At 40.9% G+C, this 25,107-nt stretch overlaps 1 protein-coding gene across 2 annotated transcripts in view; it reads left to right on the plus strand.

The window, feature by feature from the left end:
- The first annotated feature begins 274 nt into the window (after nt 1–274).
- HSPA4 (heat shock protein family A (Hsp70) member 4) overlaps nt 275–25,107 on the plus strand; it is a 48,064-nt gene continuing 23,231 nt past the window's right edge. Inside the window, exons 1-7 of one of the 2 annotated variants that reach the window (XM_025860815.2) lie at nt 275–627; nt 12,729–12,786; nt 14,762–14,902; nt 16,681–16,803; nt 21,667–21,766; nt 22,429–22,562; nt 24,802–25,046. In XM_025860815.2, coding sequence (XP_025716600.1) covers nt 521–627; nt 12,729–12,786; nt 14,762–14,902; nt 16,681–16,803; nt 21,667–21,766; nt 22,429–22,562; nt 24,802–25,046 — 908 coding nt within the window. In that variant the 5' untranslated portion in view covers nt 275–520. The remainder of the gene's footprint in view (nt 628–12,728; nt 12,787–14,761; nt 14,903–16,680; nt 16,804–21,666; nt 21,767–22,428; nt 22,563–24,801; nt 25,047–25,107) is intronic. The other variant, XM_073878667.1, reaches the window with a different exon arrangement.

Genomic DNA, 25,107 nt, shown 5'->3' on the forward strand with positions numbered 1-25,107 from the left:
CTCTCCTACTTTCTTCTGGAAAGGGAGGGGCCCCACTGCTTTTTGCCGCCGTGGGGAGTCGCTGCGGCAGGTTCTGTGCGCAGGCTCAATTGGCCTCCCAACCATCTTTCAGCCGCTGGGTCCCTTCCCAGGTTTTCTTGCCTGGACGTGACGTACTCTTGTCGTAATTAGGGGCGGAACCTCAGAGGGAAAAGCGTCTGAGCCGGGGTCTCGCGAGAACATTCCTTTCCTTCGCAGTTCTCGCGTTACAGCTTTACTCTCGTCGCGACGAGATCTTTCGAGATCTTCTCCGCCCCCGCTACCGGCGCCCCATCTGCGGCCGCTGAGCCGGAGCCGGCCTGAGCAGCGCTCTCCGCTGCCGCTCCCTTCCCAGGGACTTCCCGCGAGGACTCCCTCACGTCCCCTGCTAGCCCCGGCCCCCCGGTCCACGCGGCCCGCACTCCGCGCGCCAGCCCCGCCGGGGTCCGTGTCCTGTTTCGCCGGCCGGACCTGGGCTCGAGCCCGAACTGTAGCCGGCGCCATGTCGGTGGTGGGCATAGACCTGGGCTTCCAGAGCTGCTACGTCGCTGTGGCCCGCGCCGGCGGCATCGAGACGATCGCTAATGAGTACAGCGACCGCTGCACGCCGTGAGTGTGGGCCAGTCCGGCCGCGTGCACGGGGGGGGGGGGTGGGGAGGTAGCGCTTGTTCTGGTCTGCGACCCTTGCGGCTTGGGGAACGCGAACTGGGGAGTCACCTCGGTTGCGAGCCGAGGGTCCGGTGTGTAAGGAACCCCCGCTGGGTGTCAGGTCACTAGTGGTCGCGACTCGCCGTGAGGGTCTGCGCCAGCGGCGAGACCTTTTCCCAGTGGCCTGCCGGTTGAGTGAAGGCTCTGAGCTGGTATTCGTATCAGCGGAGGGCATGGGTAGGCGCTGGAGGGAAGGCAGGCCTGCGATGTATAGTGGACCGAGTTCTTTTAGAGGGCAGAGTCCAGGCCCAGGGCGTACTGCCGTTTCTTCAGCCTACCACAGAGTTCGGAGCTTTGCACACAGTAGGCGCTTAGTGAAAGTTAGCTGAATTAAATGGGTCCTGGCGTTTGCCGGCGGTCTGAAGATGGAGCGGCCAGGATCCCACGTGAGTGGGGGCGGGGCAGCACCCGGAAGAGAGGGAGCCGGAGCACCAGAGGCTCGGGCTCCGCATGGAAGGCACAGCTACCATAAAAGTATTTAGTAAAGTCAACGTCTTGATACGTTTGCATTCACGTTGGTTTTTCACATTTTTTCAGTATGTTGAACTATGTTGGGTCATTCTCTCCTTTCATTCTCTGCGCGTCTACACCAAACAGCGTTTCACTTTCACAGTTAATACATTCCAACCAGGGTGTTGGCCGCAATTGTTAATGAATGACTCAGGGGCTCACTTTGACGTCTAGAGAACCTATAGTAAGTTAAGGGACCAGTATAGACACAGCTCTAAAAAAATCATGACTCACTCAGGTCTTTCCTTGGGTAGAGAGTCCTCCTTTTTACTATAGAGCTACTTTTCAATCCATTATCCTCTTTTGGGGCAGAATCTTTTAAGAAGCTTCTTATTTTCTAGGTTCTCATTATTTGCCACGTGGCTCTTAAAGGGCTTCTGTTCCAAGGTCCATTTTTCCCCCCTAACTTTGGTCACCCTTCTCGCAGTTGGATAGCCAAACGAGGTTGCTCCCTCAGTGATCTTTGCTGCCCAGAGACTCAAAACATTTCCCTTTCACTTGTAAAATTTTTGCCCCTTGTTTTAGACCTAGGTCAGGCGCTTCCCTGAAAATCCATCTCATCCTAAAACGTGGTTTGATGTCCCTTTCTCAATTAGGTTATAGTTTCACTGAGAGAGAATTCACAGAATGTACAGTTAACCCATTTAAAGCGTACAGTTCTATTTTCTTACTGAAGTCACAAAACTGCATCTATGCCCCACAATCAATTTAAAAACATTTTCCTCAGTCCAAAAGAAATCCTGTACTCATTAGCTGTCACACCCAGTCCCCCCTGTATTTGTAGTTTTTAATAGTGGGTTTTATGTTCTAATTTGTAATTCCAGAGAAGGTACTGTATACTGAGCTTTTTTTTTTAATCATTGAAGTTTGTTTTTGAGTGTTTAAGCATGAATTTTCCCTTTGATATCGTCTTCCTCTCCAGATTCAAGTTTTCTTCATTTGTAAAGATAGTCTTTCCCAAGAAATCAAAAAGGGTGGTGCACCGAGTCAGGCATTTAACTTTTTGGTCCTTTCCTGCCTAGATTTGAACATAATTTCCATCCAAAGGGAAGAGAATTCCCAATATTGCAACTAACGGTGTTCCTGTCTTTTCTTTGACTGTTAATGTTCCATTTTTTTTTTAGACAACAGTTTTACCATGAATTCCATAAAAAAAAGTTTAATCTTTTCAAATTGGAATTAAATTTGCCTCAATGACTAGGTGATGGGTGACCAGATACATTACATAATTGTGATAAGACAGTACTATTTAAATACTTTAAGGGATTTTATGTTTTCCCCCTGTTTTATATTTTCCAGGAACTTCTAGGGATACCATACACTGAAGTAATTTTTGAACTATGATTTTGATTAGCTTAAATTTCTTTCTTGGAGTTCCTAAGTAGGATATGGGAATGGAAAAGTTCATTTTTGTAGTAGTTATGGAATAGTGGATTTTTGTTTCAGGTACACAGAGACTATGATGGGGGTTTGCTTTAGTGTCACAGTGCAAATGAGACTTAGTTTCTGGAGGGTTGGCTGTGATGGAAGTACCTCATTTCAAATTGTGGCTGTAACGGTATTTGGATTCAGTTTTTGAGGATCCGGTTGACTTTTGTCCAGAAGAGACTCTTACTTTTCACCAAATACAGGCTTGCTTTATTTTAGCAACTACTGAGTGCCTCCAATATGCCAGCCACTGTGCTAAGCACGGGAGGTACTCTGAACAAATAAGCAAGATCCTGCCATCATTGAATGGGCAGTGGAAAAAAGTCAGATGCTAAACAAACATGTAATTACTACCTGGTTAAGGTCCACATGGGATAGTACAGAATACGATGACCGGGGAGTGCTAATTTAAATCGGATGTACGATGGAGATGAAAGGTGCTCTTAAAGAAGTGCCATTTAAGTTGAGACCTGGAGGAGGAGTAGAAATTTACATGGAAGTGGTGGGTGGGTCTAAGGAAGAGCTGATTAAGGCAGAAGGAACAGCAAGTGAGGAAGACTGAGGCATTCAGAAGAGCTTGGCGGACTTGGCTGCCTGAGAAGATCATAGTTTTAAAAAAATGATTTATCTTTTTTCGTGGAGAATGGATTTATCTGAGAAGGGGAAGAGAAGAGGCAGGGTGTTACTTAGGTTATGGCAGTATTTAGTCCATGTGGGAGTTGATGTTGTTCTCTACTAGTGTAGTAGCATGGGAGGGAAGTGTGGGTGGCTTTGAGATAAACTTTGGAGGTTTAATTTAGGAGCATCCATGTTGATGAATTTGATCATAGGCTTTGGAATAAGATGAGAAACGTATTTTTAGTGGGATTATTACAGTAGAAAGGGTACAACCTTAAAGCTTTGGAATGAAAATGTTAATGAAATGCCAAACATTACTGAAGAATTGGGCCGTACTTTCCAAAAAGAATTTATAGGGTAGAAATGAATTACTTAATTTCTGTGTGTGAATTGTTTATATTACTATTTTCATGGACTTAGTTCCTAATAAAACAGTATATTAGGAATTTGAAGAGATGAAATTGTCTATTAGCTGCCCTTGAGAGAGCGAAAGCTGAAAGTACATACTTTTTGGTTAACTGGAAGATTAACATCTGATACCTAACTTGTGCAAGAAAAGTATTCCTATGAAATAAATGTTTCTACGTGTTGTGTAGACCTAAGTACAGCAGTAGGATCTTGAGGCTTTTGGATTCAAAGAAAAGGAAAGTTGATTTGTTAACTAAAGTTCAAATTGCTTACACCATTTTCCTTCCTATGTTTAATTGTAGAAGTTATGAAAGTAGTTCCTTGGAATCATTTAAGAGCTGAAGTACAATCTTGTATACAAAATTTGTGGACTTATCGACATAACTTTGTCATTAGGTTCTTAATTGGGTTTCCTAAATTAAAACATTTTTTTCTTGACTTCAGATATTTGTTGTAACAATAAAAACACTAAAGTGCTGAGGTTTCTTGTCCTTCTCATTATTTGCAGTTTGCTGTGTATGCTTGTGTACCTTTTTCCAGACTTCTACAAACATACATTGTTGAGGGTGGGTATGTTTAAACAAATAGGATCATACTACATTTTGTAAATTTTCTTTCACGTATACTTTAGACTTCTTTCAGAGTCAGTAAATAATGAACCTACCTTCTTAAATGTGTAATATTTATTATGGCTGAAACTTTTTTTTTTCCAAACAGGTTATTTCTAACTTTTGTAATTACGAATAGTTAATTGAACAGTAGTCTTTTACGCTTGGATTTACTTGTTAATATTTTTATTTCTGTTGGACAGAGTTCCAGACGTGAATTTGCTAGGGCAAAGAATATACAGTTGACCCTGTATATCAATGTGGGGGTTAGGGCACTCACTTCTGTGCAGTTGAAAACCTGTGTATAAAAACTTGAGACTCCAAAAAACTCAACCACTAGTAGCCTACTGTTGACCAGAAGCCTTACTTATAGTGTAAATGGTCGAGTGACACATACTCTGTATATGTATTCCATACTGTATTCTTAAAGTAAGCTAGAGAAAAAATGTTATTAAAATCTTAACAGGAAATACATTTATACTACTGTTTTGTATTGAAAAATCCATGCATAAGTGGACCCACACATCTCGAACCTGTATTGTTCAAGGGTCAACTCTATGTTCTTTTTTTTTTTTTTAAAGATTTTATTTATTTATTTGAGAGAGAGAGAATGAGAGATAGCACGAGAGAGAAGAGGGTCAGAGGGAGAAGTAGACTCCCCGCCGAGCAGGGAGCCCGATGTGGGACTCGATCCCGGGACTCCAGGATCATGAGCTGAGCCGAAGGCAGTCGCTTAACCAACTGAGCCACCCAGGCGCCCCCAACTCTATGTTCTTAAAGTATTGTTGCCAGGATACTTTATACAAATTTAAGGGGTTAATTTATAATAGGAAGATAAGTGATTCACTGGGCATTGTGAAGATTATAATGGGCTGGAACTATATAAAGTGTTTAAGATAAAGCCGGACACAGTAGATATTGCCCAAGTATTTTCTAGTATTGTTGCTACCTAAAAAATACAAATTTTTTAAATTAATCCTCCTCATTGATGGACTGTATGTTGGGATAATAAAATTATTGAACTTTGAAGGGTTCATAATTTATAGCTTTTAATATGCAAATCTTACTGATTGGAGAATTTGCTGTGCTTTAGGAACTGTGTATCATTAAGTGTGAGTTGTTCGGTCTGTTTGATGTCAGTTTTTTGGGGTACTTTCTAGTTCAGGGCTAAGGCAATAAGCAGAGGATACTCTGACTAATGTAATTTTTTCCATGCCAGTTTTGCTTAAATCTTTTATTTGATAGTCTCAATATTATTGTGGGTTCTCCGATAAACTCGTTTTCTTATATAGGTTAAGAAAGAGAATTAGAGCAGCAGCTGTTATAAATATCCCGAGAGCAGTTGTACACATTCTTATAAACATGAAACTGTGCCTTTTAAGGATCTGTGTTCATTGCAGCTGTTCAGAACATCCCATTAGAATGTGCATAAATATTTGGTCAGTAGTATCTCTTACCCATGAAAGGGAGAACAGTGTTATTCTCTGGCCTAAAAAGATGATTATTTCTAGGGCTTAACGATTAGAACAGGGGAGTCTTGAACTTAATTTGAATTAACTTCCTGTAATACCAACCTGTATTTGGGAGTGGAGGACAAGTAGTGCCAGTCAGTTAGCAAGTGTCTCTTTTTAGCAGCATTGACTTGGAATTGTGTGGCATAGAGAGGAAGTGGAAGATAAAGATTCCTGCTGTCTAGAGATGTAACCATTCTGTTGAGCAATGTGAATGATACAAAGCAGTGGTAAATAGAATAAGGATAGTCATGGATGGGTTATTAAGTACAGACTTAAGGTGTCAGTGCAGAGGAGAGGTTACACTGGTGCGGGTGGAGTGACGAGGAAAGGCAGGGGTGGGACTTGAGCACATAGGATTAAAATACATGGATGCAAAGTTTGGGATGGTCTAAGTGAAGGTATAGAAGTAGGAATGAATCTAATTGGTTTGCCAGGTAGTACAAAAATAGGTATATATGGGATTTAGAGTTCAGTAGTCCTGATTTTGAATCTTGGATGCTTATATTTACCAGTTAGTTTCTGGATGCATTAACTTGATTTGAATCAGATCTTCATTTATAAAATTGGACAGTAATAGTTCTTTTCTCTGAGTATTTGGGAAAATCAAGTTTAGGTTGCTAAGCACACTGCCCAGCATATGGGAGCTTGACCTGCTTGGTTGAAGAGAGGCTTCCTGCCATAGATAAAGATTGGATGCATGCTATGTGCAAATTTTGGAAGTTGCTGGTGAGTGGGGAGTAGTAGGTAAGTTTCTTTTTAATATCTTGTTCCATGTAAAAATCCTAGTGGAATAATTCAGCCTCTGAAGATTTTTCAGATCGTATGTTGAGGAGAGACAAACTGAATTGAGGGTATTTAGCTTATTTTTTTTTTAGGATAAATGCTAATGGTGGCCGTCCATGGTGGGGGGGGTGGTTGTGGAATTACAGATGTTTCTTTTCTTTGTCATACTTTCTGTTTTCTAATTTTTTGCGTAGAGCTTATACTAACTAGAAAGCACTGGACTAGGTTCTAAAACAGGCTCTAATATTTGACTTCATCTTTTGGCCTTTCTTCACATTTAAATATTAGGTTTCTTTGTGTAAGCTTTTATTTTTAAAAACCCTTCAATTTGTGCTGTTTGACATATTGACCCTCATTCAGTTCTTTGTGAATGAAAGTAGGACTTTTTATTCCTCATGGGTAGATGATTTTGAAGATAACTGGATTTTAATGGATAGCTTGAGAAGGTGAAGCAGGACTTTCATAGCAAACTAGTTGGTATATTTTTGTATGAAACTCAAACCAGGGCTTCAGTGGAGCAATAATAATGACTAGTATTTTACTATTTATGACACACCAGTTTCTGATATAAACCCTTTAAAAGGGGATCGACACGGGCACCTGGGTGGCTCAGTTGGTTAAGTGTCCAACTCTTGATTTCGCCTCAGGTCACGATGTCAGGTCTGAGCTATAATTTGAACTTTTCTTTAGCTTTTCAAGATGTTCAAAGCAATTCTTACTACTGCGTTGGGCTCAGTGCTGGGTGTGGAATCTGCTTAAGACTTCTCTCTCCTTCTCCCTCTGTGCCTACCCCGCTCTAAAAAAAAAAAAAAAAAAAAAAAAGATCAACACATTTAATTTTTACAGCAGGTATATGAGGTAGGTGCTGTAATTTCCCCCATTTTATTTATTTTTTTCCCGATCTGCATTCAAATCCTTGGTTTATTCAACATAGTCCTTTCAGTCTGCACAACAAAGTATAAACACAACAGTGCCTAAAATGCTAGAAGTTTATAAAACTCAAAACAAACAATTGCTAGTACTGACTGTACAATAAAAGCCAAAAAAGCAGTGTTCCGTGTTGCCAGGGTAACCGGCAAGACCCCCATGAATAACAGCTGCAACAGAGGGGTCCGTGATGACCTTGCAGAGCTAGCTCTCAACTTGCTCGCCAATTTTAGAGAGAAAGGGAGACCTGAGATGTGGGTGTGTGTGCAAGAGTACATGTAAAAATAGAACCATTTTCGGTAACTACCATGGGGTGTTTGATCCTAGAGGTTGAAAGAGGACGGGGCAGGGGAGCAGGGCCAGGCTAGCAGGAACAGCAGTTGCATTTTCCCGAGACACTCTCAGGAAAAGACCAACAAGCAAGGCCATGATCAGGCCGGCAGACTAGCCCCCGGTCATTTGTGGAAATGAAAGTCATACCCGTAGGCTTGGGCCACACTGCTACCCTGTTTGTCCCTGCTGGCTTTGCTACCAAATTGACTCTCTCAGAAACTGAAAATGTGGGAGCTTTCTAGCCAGCACACTGGAGAGCATCTTTATAGGCACAACCCCAACCCAGTAACACTCCAGGAACTTTGCTTTCAGAGAGTATGTCTCAGTTACTCTCTTCAAAACCTTTCCTGGGAGAGGGATTTGTTTCTTACCAGTCTTCCTTTGGCTAGAAAGGTGACCAAAGTGAAGTGGATGCAATAGAAGTTACAGGGCACAGAGCTTCCGTGGCTCTGTTTATCAGGAGGAATTGGAGCTGCAGTGGCTACTGTGGCAGCAGCAGCCAGAGGGACTGCCGCTCTGGGAACTCAATCTCATCCTCCCTGGTGACTGGTGCCACGTGGGGGGTGGTGGCAGCATTTTCCTGGCAGGGCTAAATTGCGTGGGGGGCGGCGTAGGCCTTGGAGCCAGCACAGTGGTAGTAGTGACCTTCTGGTCATCGATTTGTCCTCTGTCCCATGTCCTTCACCTTCTTGGCTTCATCTGGATCTTCTGACTCCATGTATGTTTAGCCTTTGGAAAGATGGGGGGACACCCATTTATTTATTTATGGGGGGGGACATCCTTTTAAAGGCATGCCAAAAAAAAAAAAAAAAGCATGCCAATCCTATTTATTTCCCCAGAGGTGGAGAAGAGAATATCTATCTCCCTGATGTGGTCCTTGCCCACACTCCTAGTGAGCCTCCCAATGTACACCTTGGCTGGTTTAGGGGAAGGACTTTTCATCTCTTTTGGGTGGTTTGGATTTGGAGCTGGAATGCCACCTTTTGTCATGTCAACACCCAGATGTACTGGTTGAGCTAGAGGAGCTGCTGGAGTTGGAGCTGTAGGACATGCTGGAACTCCCCCAGCAGCTGGATACAGAAGAGGAGCTTGAGGCATTGCTCAGGCCTGTGCTGGTGCTGGAGGTAGAGCTGGACCGGGACCTGGTGCTGCTGCCATCCCTGCTAGGGCTCTGCTTCTTCCGAGTTTTATCCCTGTTGCCATCCTTCTCGCTCCACTCCGTGGGGGCCCCTTTCTCTTTAGCATGATCCTTGGACTTCTCATCAGAGTGATCTGTGTGTTGGTAGGAGAAGGAACCATCTTCCCACTGTCGTGGCCTTCTCCTGCTCTCCTCTGCTGCTGAGGCCAGTGCCCTAATTTTCCCCATGTTAGAGTTGAGCAGATAGAATTTCAGAGATACTAAGCAACAGAGAATTCACACAGCTAGAAAGGCAGAGAAGGGATTTGGACAGACCCATACTGATTCTACAGTCTGAGCTCTTTTTACTGCACATGTATTCAAATCAGTAAAGTTGATGGCCAAGTGGAAATGCTAAGGATCTCTTTCTTCAGCACAATAGGCATACTGTTACAGAATTTTTTTAGAATGTGAGAGTTGCTTTGTAGTGATAGGATATTGATGTTTTCTTATGATAGGGTAAGGAAGGTGTGGCCCTTCCCCATACTTGCAGGAGTTGGGCCTTGTCTGCAGCCTTGTCTACCCACTATATCGGGTGCTGAAGATGGGACATTCCAGTAGTGATGCTCTATTATTTTGTAAGAAGTGGCAACTGTAGTGTGTGCGTATATGAGCCAACAAAAGGATGAGTACAGTTGACTCTTGAACAATTTTGGGGTTACGGGTAACAATCCTCTGCATAGTCGAAAATCCACGTGTAACTTGACTAACTGAAAACTTAATTACCATAGTGTACTGTTGACTGGCAGCCTTACTGACAAGAGAAACGGTTAACACATTTTGTATGTTACACGTGTTATATACTATATTCTTATAATAAAGTAAGCTAGAGAAAAATGTTATAATGAGGAAGAGAAAGTACGTTTACAATACCGTATCACAAAATATCCATGTTATAAGTGGACCCCCACAGTTCAAATCAGTGTTGTTCAAGGGTCAGTTATAATTTGAACTGAGACAAACTTTTATTTAGCTTTTCAAGATGTACAAAGCAATTCTTATTACTGTTAAGGCAGATGTAGATTTTAAAACTAAGTAAAAATATTACCAGACTTCAGGGGAGAATATTACCTACAGCCACCGTATGATAGAATGTTCATTGAGATGGAGGCATTCTGTATCCAATTCTAGTAAGTTTTTTTTTCTTTTAAAGATTTTATTTATTTGACAGAGACACAGCGAGAGAGGGAACACAAGCAGGGGGAGTGGGGAGCGGGGAGGGGGAGAGGGAGAAGCAGGCCTCCTGCTGAACGGGGAGCACAAGGAGCCTGACACGGGGCTTGATCCCAGGACCCTGGGATCACAACCTGAGCCGAAGGCAGACGCTTAAGGACGAGCCACCCAGGCGCCCCGAATTCTAGTAAGTTTTAAGAGATAAAAATGATTTGAGTTTTACTTGAGGGCCATTGGGAAGGCCTCACAAAGTGAGTAATACTGCTGGAGAATGAGTGAGGTATAGAAGGACCAGAGCATTTCAGGTGGCAAAGTGGTCTGAGCAAAGCAGAAAGATGGGACGACTAACTTGTGTTGGTTCACTGTGCCTGAGATGCAGGTGGAAAGTATGGTTGGGATTGGGATGGTACAAGGCCTTAGGTTCCACAGTAAGGCATCTGGGCTTTATTTGTTGGTTACGGGTTTTGTTTGAAAGGTAATTACAAGTAAGACCGCTTCAGAGTTACTGGGTAGAATAGAAAATTAACTTTCCACAGGACATATAATAAGCTTGGGAACATTAGTGTTTTTATTGTTAGAGCCAGCAGTTGTTTTGATGAGATGAAGGTTTGAAGAAGGGGCTGCAGGATACAATGGAAGATAAATAACTTTGCCTTGTAATTATGTTGGGATTGAGATGTTGGTGGGATCTGGTGGCTTTTAGAAAAGATGTGAGTTTACCAATCATTAGGCTTAGGTTAGAAGGTCTTTTTGGAATGGAGAGGGTGAAAGGAGTGGGTAGGATTGTGTTTGGCAGTTTCCTAAAGGGCAGTATGAGCTTTGATAGGAGAGACATTTACTTGTATTGAGAATATTTAAAAAAAATTTTAGTGAGTAGGGGTATGTGTGTGTATGTGTGTATATATATATGCAGAAAGGCTAAGCTTGACTACCTGTGTTTCTCAGAGGCTAGCTCCAGCACATTTTGGGCCTGTAGAGTTTAGGGGTCAGAGCAAATCTAATGAGATCCCAGACTGTGCCGTATTTATACAGTGCAAAGCTACTTGCAGCTGCTCTGGGAGATTGGCTCACAGGGGTTCTTACCCATTTGGGTGGAAAGGGTCGCTGAGGCGCAGAGAGGCCTAGCATTCTGGCAGATTGCACAGGGCTAGTAAGTTTATTTAAATAAAATAATTCTCAGTAGATCATCTAATGTAGTTTTGGGCCTAGGCATTATGGCTCCAGAGCTTATTACTCTAAATTGGAAGAACTAGGGATCTAGGGCAGATAGAAAGGGCCAAAGCTAGAGTGTAAAGTATGGGGAAATGGTCTAGAGTCTTGACTCCATTGCTTCCAGATTGTGAGACACTGGATAAATGTACTTACTAAAACCTTTTTGGACTCAGTTTTTTCCTACAAAAGAGGGATAAGATGGTGGGGTACTTTTGAAGATTTAATGAGATAATACACATAGCAATTTGTGCAGTTACTGTTATTAAAGTAGGAAGAAGAGAAGGTTTTACTGGATTCGGGAGAAAATAAACTCTGTTTAGGATTTAGTTTTGTCTTTTAGGATATTTTGGGTTCTTTGGGGTGAATTAGATCTTTAGCTTGAAAGAAAGCAGCCACTGGAAGGGGAGATGATAAATACATGGGAGTAGAGGGAACGTGGGGCAGGGCTCCAGAGGGATTAATTAGAATGAAAAACCTATGGGGAAGCATAGGGACCATGCTAGTAAAAGTATCAATTCCAATATAACTGACTTTTTAAGCTTAAAAATGGTGTTTTAAAGTAGTTATACCTGTGAGCAGATTTCAGTTTTGCTTTCTAGAATAAGCTGCAAGTACATCAAACTAGCAGGCAGTGTATGAACTGGTGATTTGGAAGAATGTGTTCATAAGGGGGAATGAAGTTCATTGTCGGAAATTGTGAGTCCTTGCGGCGCCTGTCTGGCTCCGTTGGGAGGAGCATGCGACTCTTCTTGATTTTGGGGTTGTGAGTTTGAGCCCCAGGTTGGGTGTAGAGATTACTAAAAAAAATGAAATTAAAAGAATTGTGAGTCCTTGGAAGCTAGTGCTGGAAAATTTCTTACTAATAGGTAAAGTTGGACAAGAGTTCTCATAGTTTCTAGACTATTTTCTAGGTCAAGTTATAAGCTGTTTGAAAAAGCAAGAACATTTAATTGATGTATTGGTAAGAGGGTACATTATTTTGTATTGGGATTTTGAGCACCAGACTTGAAAAATAAGAGAATAGTGGAGATTGGCTAGATCACCTGTCTGTAGTATTCTAGACAAATGGTTAACACATCAGACTTGTACTTCAACATCTAAATGACAGGACTCCCATTTTTCTAAGAGGCCAGGCATTCTCATGGACAGTTTTACTCAATGGAGAGGTCAAAATCGTAGACTTCCTGTGTGCTTTTACGATATGTGGCTTTTTAGCTAAGACTCAGAAAAGTTCCTTGCTATGGCGATGTAATCCTGTTGGATGTAATGTTGCAGTAAGGTTTGATGCTTAAATGTTTTTTTTCCCCCTAGGGCTTGCATTTCTTTTGGTCCTAAGAATCGTTCAATTGGAGCAGCAGCTAAAAGCCAGGTAGAGTTTTTTTTTTTTTTTCTAAAATGACTTATTTCTCTGCTTTGTCCATCTTTCCCTTCAACTATTTCAGTGCCCATTATCTGCCTAATACGGCAGTACCTAGGTGAGCAGCTGAGAAAGAGGGCCTGATCCCTAGTCTCGTGTGCTTGAGTGAGAAGCAAATAGCTTTTTAAAATAGCATGAGCAGGGGCCCCTAGGTGGCTTAGTTGGTTAAGCTTTTGACTCTTGATCTAGCTCAGATCTTGATCTCAGGGTTGTGAGTTCAAACCCCACTTTGGGCTCCACGCTGGGTGTGGACCCTACTTAAAAAAAGATAAAATAGCATGAACAGTATCATTTATTTAATGCAAACTACTGGGATGTATTTTGTCCAGATTTTGTTTAAGCAAGGCTTGTTTATTCCTTTATATTTTATATGTTCCTTAAAGTCTGTCTCTTGGGGTTTTCATCTTAGGCATACTGAGAGTCACTGTTGTTTGTAGATTTGATCTTTAATTTAATCAAGGTTCTCAAGGAAAGAAAGCGTACTCGTAGAAGCACAGTTGACATTTATGTGTTTACTTTATAAGTCAGGAACCTAACATTATTTGTTGGTTTCTAAGTAACCAGAGCAGCAGAACCCCAAGAGTTCTGTTGCTTTGAGTGTCTGAGGTTGCTGTAAAATTAAGGAGTTGCATATTTGACCTTTTTATGGTTCAGCCTGGAGCACCATATAGAATGAATAACTGTCTCTTTTTCTGGACTGGGCAGGGCCTACAGTATAAAAGTCCAGGGGTGCCTGGCTGGTGCAGTTGGAAGAGCATGTGACTCTTGATCTTGGGGTTATGAGTTTGAGCCCCATGTTAGGTGTAGAGATTGCTAAAAAAATAAATAAAAAGCCTAAGAAAATGGTGCTTAGCCCATTGATTTTTGATTACACTGGGTGTTTTATAATCTTATTTTCAGAAAGTCAAAGATTTGTTAGGAAGCAGTAGATAGCAAGTACAGAGTTAGTTTGAAATGTCTTCTAAAATTCCAGTGAGTTCTTTTGTTTTTAAACTTGCTTTCATTATTGAGAATAGTTATTGTACTAAACCGGTTGCCTAGTTCTAGAATAACATAGTTATTGTGGTACTGAGTTTCTGCTTGGCAGCCTTCTGAAGTAGGTCCCGATTTTGGGGGCCTAATATTGTTTTATGAAAGACTTCTAGGTGCTTTATGACACAGCTGATGCAGAGGAGCTCTGCAGTTCTTATAAAAGTAAAAGAAATTTGGAAGTTACATGCACTACCTTTATCTAAACATCAGTGTTAGTATCTTAACGTATAACCTTTTGTACTCTTTCTACGGAAATAAATGCTTCCCCCACTCCAAAAGTGAGATCATAGCATATAGATACTTGTCTTCCAACCTATTAAAATAATGTTACCCACTGTATGGATATATCATTTATTTACCCATTCTCCTGTTAATTAACCATCCAGCCTGTTTCCAGTGTTCTGCTATTGTAAATAATATTTGGTCACTGTCTTTGTACATTTATCTTTATGTAATTACTGTCCTCTTTTTTTCCTGTAAAGTTTCTTTCACTAGAATTTCTGAATTGATATTGCCAGATTGACTCCTGGAGAGTTTGAATCACAAATTATAATTTTTAAAAGTTAAAGCTCATTTTATGTAAATGTTAATTAGAAGTTTAAGAACAGAAGAATACCTTCGTACATGAACAGTGCCCCATCTTCATGGAGAAGTAGAACAAGCTGGGCTCTTGTGCCCATCCCTGCCCCTGTGGTCTGTACAAGGCCATTATTCCTCACTTCACACGTGAGCAGGCATCATACAGAAAGGTGTAGTGCTAAAGAAAATGAAACTCGAAAGGAAACCTTGTGGAGTTAAAATGATGCTAGTTTAATCTGAGGCTGTTGAATTTTTTCCCCCCTAATTTAATTGCTCTTAATCTTTTCACTCTGATTCTGATGTTCTTCCTCTTTAGGTAATTTCTAATGCAAAGAACACAGTCCAAGGATTTAAAAGATTCCATGGCCGAGCATTCTCTGATCCATTTGTGGAATCAGAAAAATCTAACCTTGCATATGACATTGTGCAGCTGCCCACTGGATTAACAGGTATAAAGGTAAGGTCTCAAAGTGATGGTTTAGGATTAAAATACGGTGTTTTATTATATTAGGTCGATATATCTCTGTACCATTCTGAGTTCAAGTTGTAGTGAAAATGTTAACAAGTGTTTAGGAGAAGATTTTGGTAGGAAAGACCATTTGGCCTTTTTTGAATGCTCTGTATTTTGACTGGGAGCGATAGGTGGCGCTGTTAAAATGGGTTGGACAGATGGGTAGTGGTGGTTTGAAGTTAACATTGCCATTGCTGCTTGTATTGTTTACTGATGGAGCAGTCTTTCTGGTGTGATTTTCGTGAACGACTCTTGGAATACCAAGCAAAGAACTTAACACTTTAAAGTCACTAAGCAGATGTATGGTCATACTCTTGGCAATAGGACTTAGATTGGAAAGAGGTGTTGTTCTTTTGGGGAAAAGGCAATTTAGTCTTTGATATCTCTGGGACATCTAGAAGAGTTTGTGCAGCGTGCAGTGAACTGATCCTACAAAAGAGGCAACTGAGTTCAGCAAGGGGAGATTTGGTGTTTGAGATATCGCAGTTGGAGCAGTCAGATTGTGGGACCAGACTCAAAATCCAAGAGATGATGAGAATTGTGAGAAGAAGGTAATGAGTTGTGTTATTGAGAACTTAATTGAATTTAGAAGTGAAGAATTTAAAAGTGAAGAATTCTGGTAATGGAAGAATGATCACTGACTGGGTTTACTTAGGATATCTGTGGCAATAATCTGAGAACAGTTTGAATGGCTGGTAAGGGATAAATCTGGAGTACACGGGAGGGAAAAAGGGTGTGAGTAGATGGAGGATACTTACAGTCAGGAAAGAAATAGGATTAGGTATTGGCAGATTTAGTCTAAAGCATTGCGAGAGCCAAAGGAGGAAGAGACTAGGGAGAAGATCCAGGGAATAAGTGGATCCAAGTACAGGAGTGGAGCAATAGACTAAGAATTCAGCAGATAGCCAGGAAGAAGAGGCTCACGGGGAGGGGAGCTCTCCCATGTTGATCGTGCATTAAAGTAAGGGACTACTAGATTGTGCACCAGAATAAATTAGGATTGGCCTGGGGAGCGAAGAGTTTAGGAGAAGGTGGTGTTAAGGTTCACTTGGAGCAGCGGCTGAAAGAAGAGAGTTATGTTTTCAGGTGTGGACTGTATTTGAGGACTATGGGCATGTGGGATGGGGTTTGTCCTAGCCAGTCTTTTCAGCATTTCAAGTTTGTAGCCCTTTTCCAAGTTGCACACTTTTATGCAGGGTAGGGTATCTTGAAGCTTTATTCATTTATCCTTTAATTTAAGTATTTATTGTGTCTGGTTTGTCCTAAGTCTTGGGCCTACAGCAGTAAACAAACTGACAGAAACTATGACCTCAGGCTACATTGGATCCTAATTTTGGAAATGATCATAAAGTCAACACAGTAAACAAAGTAAAACCCACATAGTATTCCAGGTGGCAGAGTGTCCACCACGAGACCTCTTTATGGAGGTGCAGTGTTGGGCCATGGTGAGTGCTCCCAGTTTGCTTCTGCACAGGTGATCTGAGCTTTTGTTGGTGGTCACAGCATACTGTTTACATAATGGTCCTTATCTGCAGGTATTCATATTTGACAAACATGTTAAAAAGCTAAAAGTGACCGTCAAGTTGTTTTTGCTTCTCAGACTAGTGTTCTTCAGTTCCTTCTTGAGATAATGATCCATTGATGAGGGAGAAAATTGCTCATTTTAGGCTTTTAGGTCATGAAAAACTGGAATAAGTCTAGATCCTTTTGTTGTTTTATTGTAGGTGAAATATATGGAGGAAGAGCGAAGTTTTACTACAGAGCAGGTGACTGCCATGCTTTTGTCCAAACTGAAGGAGACAGCAGAAAGTGTTCTTAAGAAGCCTGTTGTGGACTGTGTTGTTTCGGTGAGTTTGATCCCTGCGTTTTACTGGGGACTTAAGAAGCAGAGAAGAAGGGCGCCTGGGTGGCTCAGTTGGTTGAGCGACTGCCTTCGGCTCAGGTCATGATCCTGGAGTCCCTGGATCGAGTCCCGCATCAGGCTCCCTGCTCGACGGGGAGTCTGCTTCTCCCTTGACCCTCCCCCCTCTCATGTGCTCTCTCTCTCGTTCTCTCTCTCTCTCTCTCAAATAAATAAATAAAATCTTTAAAAAAAAAAAAAAGAAGCAGAGAAGAATTTTGTCAGTTGCAAATAAAATTGCTTTTTGCCTTTGGTTATAGAGATTATTTTAAGAATTTATCAAACCAGGGCGCTTGGGTGGCTCAGTTGGTTAAGCGACTGCCTTCGGCTCAGGTCATGATCCTGGAGTCCCGGGATCGAGTCCCACCTCGGGCTCCCTGCTCAGCAGGGAGTCTGCTTCTCCCTCTGACCCTCTTCCCTCTCGTGCTCTCTATCTCTCATTCTCTCTCTCTCAAATAAATAAATAAAATCTTTAAAAAAAAAAAGAATTTATCAAACTAGTCTTCATTTTCTCTCTCTCTCTTTTTTTTAAGATTTATTTATTTTTTGACAGCGAGAGAGGGAACACAAGCAGGGGGAATGGAAGAGGGAGAAGCAGGCTTCCTGCCGAGCAGGGAGCCCGATGCGGGGCTCGATCCCAGGACCCTGGGATCATGACCTGAGCCGATGGCAGATGCGTAACGACTGAGCCACCCAGGCGCCCTAGTCTTCATTTTCTTGAGTATTCTTTTCTTCCCCCTCGTTTTTACTCAGCTCTTCTCTGTTTTTCCTATTTGAAGGCTTACCTCAAAGCCCACTTACCCCTGGATTCCTTTTAGCACCTTGCAGAGGGCCTGGCACGTGATAGCCACTTGTTTGTTGAATTTGAATATTCACAATTAGAAATGTTATTTTCTTCATTTCAGTGTCTGTATTTTATTTTTGCTTGCCCTGTATTTAGAACTAAAGGCAGGGCGGCACTAGACTAATCTTGTCTTTTGCATATTCCTGTTAAGATGGAAGCCTGGGGCACCTGGGTGGCTCAGTTGGTTAAGCAACTGCCTTCGGCTCAGGTCATGATCCTGGAGTCCCGGGATCGAGTCCCGCATCAGGCTCCCTGCTCAGCGGGGAGTCTGCTTCTCCCTCTGACCCTCTTCCCTCTCATGCTCTCTGTCTCTCATTCTCTCTCAAATAAATAAAATCTTTAAAAAAAAAAAAAAAAAAAGATGGAAGCCTGATGGAGTCCTTAGGAACTGTTGAAATTTGGGTGGTTGTATTGGCTTTGCAACTGAATCTCCTCATTCTGTAGTTGTTATATTAATATCTTAGTTCTGTGTTCTCTTTTGTCTTCGTATTGGTGTATTCATCAGCAAAGCAAGGGCTGTTAGGTGACTTTTACTCTGCAGTCTGTTGTCTGATAGATTTCTTGGTTCTTGGCTAACGAGTACAGTAGAACTGACATTTGTCAGGAAGAATTGGATTATGGTTGTGTGCTGTATTCCAGGGATGCAAAGAATAAAAGTACTACTTAAGAGCTCATATTCAATGCAGGCACTGCGTTTCTTAGATTCATTTGTCTTTCCCTTACATTTTCAGATTTGTACCCATTTCCCCCACCTAGGGCCCTAACTTTGAGTCTCAGTTCTCAGTATAGAAGTGAAATTTATGTACGTACAATGGCAGAATGCCCGAGTGGCTTTTCCAGCTTTTGAGATCAAGTTAAAAGGTGTTGTATTAACTCATGTATTAGGGGTCCTCAAGACTGTACTGAATTTCAGTGACTTGCTAGAATCTGTAGAACTCACCATATAGCCATACCCATGGCTAAGATTTATTACAATGAAAGGATACAAAGCAGAATCAACAAAGGGAAAGGCACAAGGGCAGTTTCTGGAGGAAACCAGGCACAAACTTCTAAGAGTCCCCTTCCAGGGGAGTCATACTGGGTGCACTTAATTCTTCTAGTGGCAAGTTGTGATAACACATGACATACCGAACACCAGCCAAGTTCTGCCTGAGCCTAGGAGTCCAGGGTTTCTAACTGGAGGTCAGTCATATAGGCACCTTGTGCCTAATCCATACCAAAATTCTAGACTCCCAGAAGGAAAGTAGCTATGTAGCATAAATTATGTTGTACAGACAGTTTAGCTGTAGTGAGCCACTCTTGTCTTTTGGGGAGATTTTTCTTTAATTTAGTGACCTCTTTATCACTTAAGTTCCTCTATGCTGGGAGAGAACTAACCTTTTCATCAGGCCTTTCTAAGGATAGTCGGCTCTGGCCCCTGTACAAACTCTGCTGCACATTCACTGCCCTAGTTCTTGCTATTGTGGTATATCTAATTGCTATATAAATGGAGCTTGGGCATATTTTGCTTTATTTATGAGTTGATATTGTTAAAACATAAACTTTATTTTTTTTTGGAAAGGTAATAGTAGCCCTGGTGTTCAAAAATGAAATGTGTGTATGGGAAGCTTCGGCACCCTCTGCTTACCTAGACTTTTTCTTCCCAGATGTTAGGAGTTTTATTACTTGGTCACACATCTTTCCAGAGATTTTTGTGTACCCAAGTAGATATGTATATATATATATCCTTTTTTAGTTTCATTTTTCTTTTGATAAATTTTAGACATTTTATCTTCTGTATCTTCCTTAGTGGTAAAGAAGGGCTTCATTCTTTTCAGCGGCTGCAGAATATTCCAGTTATGCATGTACTGAAATCTCTTCAGTCTGTTTTTTTTTTTAAGATTTTATTTATTTATTTGACGGAGATAGTGAGAGAGGGAACACAAGCAGGAGGAGTGGGAGAGGGAGAAGCAAGCCTCCCGCTGAGCAGGGAGCCCGATGTGGGGCTCGATCCCGGGACCCTGGGACCATGACCTGAGCCGAAGGCAGACGCTTAACGACTGAGCCACCCAGGCGCCCCTAGTCAGTCTGTTTTTGTTGGACCTGTAGTTGCTTCCTTTTTTTAAAAAATCTACATATTTTAGTTTTTGAAGATTTATTTGAGAGACAGCGTGCATGGGAACGGGGGGGGAGGGGCAGAGGGAGAGAGAATCTCGGGCCGACTCCCTGCTGAGTACAGAGCCCAACATGGGGCTCGATCCCACGACCCTGAGATCATGACCTGAGCCGAAATCAAGAGTCAGACGGTAAACTGACTGAGCCACCCAGGTGCGCCCTTTCAGTTTTTTTTTTAAATTATAAAGAATTAAAAAATTTTTTTTGCTGTGAATAAACTTGAACAGATAAGATTTTGCTTGTATGTGGGCGCCTGGGTGGCTCAGTTGGTTAAGCGACTGCCTTCGGCTCAGGTCATGATCCTGGAGTCCTGGGATCGAGTCTCACATCGGGCTCCCTGCTCGGCAGGGAGTCTGCTTCTCCCTCTGACCCTCTTCCCTCTCGTGCTCTCTATCTCTCTCTCAAATAAATAAATAAATCTTAAAAAAAAAAAGATTTTGCTCTTATGTGGTAAGTTTGTAGGATTTGTGGGTTAGAATCCTAGAAGTATAATTGCTAGGACAGAGGATATGTGTATTTGTAATTTTTTTTTTAAAGATTTTATTTACTTATTTGTCAGATTGAGAGAGCACAAGCAGAGGGAGAAGCAGACTGCCCTCTGAGTAAGGAGCCCGAATCAGGACTTGATCCCAGGACCCTGGCATCATGACCTGAGCTTAGCCGAAAGCAGATGCTTAACCGTCTGAGCCTCCCAGGTGTCCCGTGTATTTGTAATTTGTTTAATTGCCTTTTAAAGAATTCGTACTCACACTTTTACTTGCAGGGTATAAGAGAACTTGGACGGCATTCTCACCAGCACAGCTTATTGGGGTGTTAGCTGATTCTCTAATAGGTGAATGATGCTATCAAAGTTTGCAAGGGGCGCCTGGGTGGCTCAGTTGTTAAGCGTCTGCCTTCGGCTCAGGTCATTAACCCCGGGGTCCTGGGATCAAGCACCACGTCAGGCTCCCTGCCCAGTGGGAAGTGTGCTTCTCCCTCTTCCACTCCCCCTGCTGTGTTCCCTCTCGCTGTGTCTCTGTCAAATGAATAAATAAAATCTTAAAAAAAAAGGTGTGATTTTAATGTTTTATTTTTTATGTGAAGTTGAGAACATTTTTAATTTAAGAGCCCTTCTGTATTTCTTTTCTGTAAACCATTCCTATTCTTTGCTCATTTTGAGTTTATGGGTCTACATTTTGATTCGTAGTTCCTCATATATACTAGATTAGCTCTACTCTTTTATGTTATGAGTCGCAGATATTTTCTTCATTTGGTCATTAGAATTTTTATGAGTCAAATATGTTAATCTTTATAAAAATTGTTTTGTTTATAGTTGACATACAATGTTACATTAGTTTCAGGTGTACACCTTAGTGATTTGACAAGTTCATACATTATGCTCTGTTCTCCACAAGTGTAGTTACCATCTGTCCTGTTACATTGCTATTCAGATATATTGATCTTTTCTCCTCCTTTTTTTCTTCTGTATTTTGTGTTATATTTACAGAATTTCTTCCCTCTGATGGTAAAGACCCCCTTTCCTTCTGGTACTCATCTTTTTTTTAACTGTTGAATCTTTGATTTGAAATATATTTTCGTATGAGGTGTGCAGTAGGGATGGTACCTAATTTTTTCTCTGTATGGTTATCCATTTGTTCCAACACTACTTAATGAATATTCTAACTTTTCCCTACTGGTTTGAAATACCTCCTTGATCATATAAGGAATAAATTGCTGTAGGTATTTGAGGGCATTTCTAGACTTTACTGTGTTTTGGGAGGTGTATTTTAACTGAAGACTCCCTAATATAGGAAACTTTCACTTTTTTTGTAGGTTCCTTGTTTCTATACTGATGCAGAAAGACGATCAGTGATGGATGCAACACAAATTGCTGGCCTTAATTGTCTGCGATTAATGAATGAAACAACTGCAGGTAACAGGGACTGTTAGCATCTGTGACTTGGTGAATCTTGAAGGTTCTGCCATCTTTTAAAACTCGGGTTTCTTGTTCTTTATTTTGCTTGCAGCACTTACACCTATGTGCCATAGTGTTTTTGGATACTGTGTCACACATAAAGAATTCATCTGACCAATGCTTTTTCTTTATCCACATAGTAGCACTTACATTGGTACATAATCACATCCTCGTTTGGAAAATAACACAGTATTGTGCGTTCACAGTGTGTCAGTTTAAAGATCAACCTTTTCTCCAGCCCTTTAATGGGATGTAACGTATAAAGCAACATCTCAGGGAGAGATATGTGGGAATGTTGAGATGGTGCAAGTGTAGAAGAAAGAAATCCTGGAAAATATGTTTGGAAAAGTGGGGGAACTGGTTGGGAAAAATTGCCGAAGTCATTGGAATTAGAAATTGTAAACGTTAAGGAGGTCTAAGTGAATGTCAGCATTTAATTCTTTGAAGTAACTGTTCCTCATGAATAAATTATGCAAAGCATATGAACAATTTGATTTTTTGTAAAACATAGCATGTGATGCAGTCCTATTCACTGTATAATTTTTTTTTTACTTAAAGTGAATTTTAAATGTACTATTTACATGATAATGTTACATTGAATTTCATTGTTTTCTTACTAGTTGCTCTTGCCTATGGAATCTATAAGCAAGATCTTCCTGCCCTAGAAGAGAAACCACGAAATGTAGTTTTTGTAGACATGGGGCATTCTTCTTATCAAGTTTCTGTATGTGCGTTTAATAGAGGAAAACTTAAAGTAAGTATATTATTTCTGGAAAACTTTATTACAAGTGTATGGTAATGAGGAACTTATGGGAGACAGTTGAAAAAATAACTTAAAGAATTTTGTTTCATTAATGGAAGCTTGGTATGAGCCATCTAAACTAGAACTAGGTATGTAGAAGTAGGGTAGAGACTAATTTATCAAGAGTTGGCATGGTGTGAAGCAAAGAGCATAGACCTTGAGGAAAAAGCTCTTAAGATTTCTGATCCTTATTTTTCGAACCTATAATTTGCAGAATATAATGCTTACCCTGCAGGCTTATTACAATTCCTTAACATGTAGTCCCTTTGTGAATTTTTTTACACTGAGGATTGAAGAGATGACAAAGGTATTGTATTCTTGATCTTAAGGTTTTGAGTGTTCTGGGAAAAGAGTGTGGGGACTAAAACTTGGATGGCCAAAAAGAAACCAGATTGAGAGTGATATTCTAGATTTCTGGAAATCTTCGAACTCTGGAGAAAGCACTTTTACACAGAGAAGGCTAGCACTGTTGAAGGCAAGGAAGGCCAGAGAGTCAACATGGTCACATTTGAATTTGCCGGTATATGCCAGTTACCCAATGGGATATAGTATCAGTTCTCTAGCCAATTTTATCTACAATTTGCTTAAGAACCAATGAGTTTTTGAGTGCTGTAGTTACTAGGGTCATGTATCAGGGTTCTCTGTGCCAAGGTTTCAGTTGCCTTTCTCCTTCAAATTTGGGGATTGGTGGGGAGGGACTGTCTTAAAATAAGTATTCTTTAGGTTTGGAGGGCATTTTGAGACCCTATTTGTTACAGTCCTTTTATTTTGAAAACTAGACTTGGTTTCACTTTATGTTCTGATTTATATTGTTTCTAGGGCTTTTTTTTTTCCTTTTTTAATATTTTGTTTATTTGACAGAGCGCACAACCAGGGGGAGCAGCAGGCAGAGAGAGAGAGAGAGGGAAAAGCAGGCTCCCTACTGAGCAAGGAGCACGATGTGGGGCTCCATCCCAGGACCCTGGGATCATGACCTGAGCCGAAGGCAGATAGATGCTTAACTGACTAAGCCACCCAGGCACACCTCACCTTTTTAAACAGAAGCTACTGGCCATAATTTAGCTTTGGCTTTGGGTCAAAGTGATACATATTTGTGATTAGTTGCCTTTTTTCCCCCCCACCAAAATTGTCCTTTATTATCTCCTGTCATCTGTCAGTTTTGCAACTATAATTAAAATTTAATTCCACAAATACTCATTATGAAACTCCCAGCTTGGAAGACATTTATATGGAAAGAAAAAGCATTCACAATGTTACTGCTATGAACAGGATGCTGTATTTCATTTTAGTGTTTTGAAGAAAACAATTAGTCTATAATCAGTTCTGTGTCCTATTTTTTTTTTTCAGTTAATATATTAAGATTTCCCCATGACAATTAACATCTTTGAAGAAATTGGTTTTTATTGATTTTATTTTTTCATAAGAATGTAATCATTGGGTAACCTGGGTGACTCAATCGGTTAAGCATCTGTCTTCGGCTTAGGTCATGATGGTCCTGGGATTGAGTCCCGCATTGGGTTCCCTGCTCTGCAGGGAGCCTGCTTCTCCCTCTGCCTCTTCCTATTTCTATGTATCTCATGAATAAATAAATAAAATCTTTAAAAAAATAAAATAAAAAAGAATGTAATCATTTATTTAGCCTACCTTCTATTATTGAATTGGATTAGATCTAGTTTGCTTCTAATCTGCTCGAGATTTGGGTAATGGATAATCAAAACTAATGGACTTCTACAAGTCGCCGTGAATTAAGCTTCTAGAATGTTTCCTGGTAGTAAACTGCATCGAGGTAGGGTTTTGGTATTATTCATAGTTTTGTGACAGCGCTAAGACCAGAACGGTGTAATGACATGTTAGTGCATTTGGCCTTGGATAGGTAATTTCAGTTTGCAGTCAGATGAGTGTAGTAGAAAGGCCTTGGATTTTGGAATTGAGGGGATTGGGTTTTGAATTGCACTTCTGCCACATACTAGCTTTGTGACCTGCAGATTATCTGACCTGTCTGAGCCTGTAGCCATCATCTATAAATTGGGAATTATAGTGTCTCTTTTCACAGTGATAAAATGACAGGTACAGCATTGCCTTGTTTCAACCTTAATGTGCCCACTTGTAATTTACCAGTTAAATATATATCATGATAAAATATTAAATTGATTGGGTTATTTTTGAATTAATTATCATCTTTTTTCCTAAGGTTCTGGCCACTGCATTTGACACAACACTGGGAGGCAGAAAATTTGATGAGGTGTTAGTAAATCACTTCTGTGAAGAATTTGGGAAGAAATACAAACTAGACATAAAATCTAAAATCCGTGCATTATTACGACTGTCTCAAGAGTGTGAGAAACTCAAGAAATTGATGAGTGCAAATGCTTCAGACCTCCCTTTGAGCATCGAATGTTTTATGAATGATGTTGATGTATCTGGGACTATGAATAGGTAACCAGACCAGTATTTTGATGTTAAACTGAACTGTGATTTTTCTCCATTTATTTAGTTA

The sequence above is a fragment of the Callorhinus ursinus genome, unplaced genomic scaffold, assembly GCF_003265705.2.
Source record: "Callorhinus ursinus isolate GAN/ISIS: 27379988/994484 unplaced genomic scaffold, GSC_fseal_2.0 scaffold30, whole genome shotgun sequence".
Taxonomy (NCBI): domain Eukaryota; kingdom Metazoa; phylum Chordata; class Mammalia; order Carnivora; family Otariidae; genus Callorhinus; species Callorhinus ursinus.